At 41.2% G+C, this 2,632-nt stretch overlaps 1 protein-coding gene across 1 annotated transcript in view; it reads right to left on the bottom strand.

The window, feature by feature from the left end:
- Nucleotides 1-387: 387 nt before the first annotated feature.
- The window catches only part of LOC130579752 (coiled-coil domain-containing protein 171-like), a 33,384-nt gene continuing 31,139 nt past the window's right edge, over nucleotides 388-2,632 (bottom strand). Inside the window, exon 17 of the mRNA XM_057376788.1 lies at nucleotides 388-1,415. Coding sequence (XP_057232771.1) covers nucleotides 388-1,415 — 1,028 coding nt within the window. The remainder of the gene's footprint in view (nucleotides 1,416-2,632) is intronic.

The following is a 2,632-nucleotide window of genomic DNA, read 5'->3' as shown; positions in this document are numbered from 1 at the left end:
CATTGTAGTCCTGGTTTAAAATGGACAGGTATGAAACAACTTTGATAGAGATTAAAAAGGCTTGTGGATTTTTTCGTTTTTAAGAATGAGGAAAACTACCCAAAACGTGTTGTTTTATGACATTTAAAAATATACTACATAAAAATTAACAACTGTGATACATGAGAATTGAAAAGACCCAAATGTTTCAGTATACTAATAATGAGAAACACAGGAATGGGAAAATACATAACTGCACTACAATGCAAAGTTAGAACTGTACTTTAATGACCTCTTTTTACATTACTACWTTTTTTTTCCTTCTAATGGGAAGCTTGGATATTGCTTAAGAGAACTGACAAAACTCTGAAAATTAAATCTCATTTCTTCTGGTGCTGGGTAAGCCATTCAGCTGGAAGACCTGGGTGAAGGCAAAGAACTGCTTCTGCGTCGTCTGAGACTGGAGGATGAGTTGCTGGAAGACATAGTATAAGTTCTGTGTGGTACATGGAAGGATGAGTCGCTTGATAACACCACATTGGCTCCAGACAGGGTATGAGTTCTGCAGGGTATCACACCGGAGGATATGCTCATGGAAGTTCCAGTACCAGTCCTGCTTCCTGTCACACTAGAAGGTATGTTGGGTGCAGAAAGGGTATAAGTTCTGTAGCGTATCACATTGGAAGATGTGTCTGATGCAGACTCAGTGCCACTTCTTTCAGCTGTCATACCAGAGGCTGTGTTAGGTCCAGACATAGTATAAGTGTGGTAGTGTATCACATTGGAAGGTGTGTCCGCTGCAGACCCAGTACCAGTCCTGCTGGATGTCACGCCAGAGGCTGTGTTAGGTCCAGACATGGAGTAAGTATTGTACCGTATCACATTGGAAGATGTGTCTGCTGCAGGCCCAATACCACTCCTGATCGGTGTCATACTGGAGGACAGGTCGGGTCTAGACACAGTGTAAGATCTGTAGGGTAACGCATTGGAGGATGTGTCCATTTCTGACACAGTACCAGTCCTCCTGGGTGTTATAGGGGAGGGTAGGTCGGATCCAGATGCTGAGCAAGTTCTGTAGTGTGTCACATTGGAGAATGTGCCCGCTGCAGACCCTGTACCAGTCCTGCTGGGTGTCACACCAGAGNTGTAGTGTGTCACATTGGAGAATGTGCCCGCTGCAGACCCTGTACCAGTCCTGCTGGGTGTCACACCAGAGGCTGTGTCAGGTCCAGATGCTGAGTAAGTTCTGTAGTGTGTCACATTGGAGAATGTGCCTACTGCAGACCCTGTACCAGTCCTGCTGGGTGTCACACCAGAGGCTGTGTCAGGTCCAGATGCTGAGTAAGTTCTGTAGTGTGTCCGGGAATCTGGGGCATGACTGTGGGTAAGCTGGCTCTCTAGCCCGAAGCTAAAACATCTACGCTCTCTCCCACGTGCTGGAATAAAACAAAGAAAAACAAATCAAGAAAGAATCTACATGTGCTATTAAGTACCTCTCACCAAGGTATGTATATGAGGTACTTAAAACCGTTTTCTTCTTGCCTTAAGCACTTATTTGAAACACATGGTGCCTATTGTATTAATTTAATTAATTAATTAATTAAACACATGACATATGTATCAATCTTTAATAGACAAAAGACGTTAGCTCAAGTATCTTGCCCTAGGAATTTTTGGAAAACAATAGCCTATTTTATTTGAAGTGCTATAAACACTTACAGAGATATTTTACTCTTCATCATTATAGTTCCTATGGCATGTTTTTTTAGTTAGGTTAACAAACATTCTACATTTATTTTACATTCTACTATTATTTTAAACTGTGAGATTTATACTATTTGGTTACAACTATTACTCATGGAAGCAAAGCCTCATGTCTAGGTGRGCATTTGCACAGGGATACCTGCATTTCTTGGCTAGGCAGCAATTGTCAAGCAAGGCCAAATTGATTAAAATCAGGTAAGAAATGTAAATATTCCAGTTTAAAAAGCAGTTCCTAAAAGATATCACTTTTTGGTGTATTCAGTATTACAGATACTTCCAGCTTAGTTGAATTATCAGTACAGTTTTCTGGCTTTGCCTTTACTGAAATCTCCATTTTTTTCACGTCTTTATCATGTAAATATTTGGGTAATTCTCTTTTGTGGCCTGTCAGACTTTTCTTTACTTACTATCACAGTAAGGACATTCACATGAATCACAGCAAATAAACCATCCACTAATAATTAACAGCACTAAGCAAGAGCCACAATTATTTGAGGTCCATAGTTATTGAATTCTGTCCTAGGCTACTTCCAAGAAAACCCTGGAAGACAGATGGTAACAAAACAAATAACAAGTCTGATTACTTTCTACAACATGAGAGAAAGTAAATTTTAAAAAACCAAGGAAATGCACAGAACTGAAATGGTTATAATTTCAAGAAAAGGGTATTATAAAAATGTTAATGGTTCATAACACAAAGAAATTAAAAAGCCTTTGGAAAGAAAGAAAGAAAGAGAAAAAGGCATGGAAGGAAGGCGCGGAAGGAAGGAAGGCGTGGAAGGAAGGGGCGGAAGGAAGGCGCGGAAGGAAGGAAGGCGCGGAAGGAAGGGGCGGAAGGAAGGCGCGGAAGGAAGGAAGGCGCGGAAGGAAGGGGCGGAAGGAAGGAAGG

Source organism: Malurus melanocephalus, unplaced genomic scaffold, assembly GCF_030028575.1.
Source record: "Malurus melanocephalus ecotype Western Australia unplaced genomic scaffold, MMel_1.1 scaffold_291, whole genome shotgun sequence".
Lineage (NCBI taxonomy): Eukaryota > Metazoa > Chordata > Aves > Passeriformes > Maluridae > Malurus > Malurus melanocephalus.
Note: the sequence above shows the minus strand (reverse complement) of the source record. Positions and strands in the feature narration are given on the sequence as shown.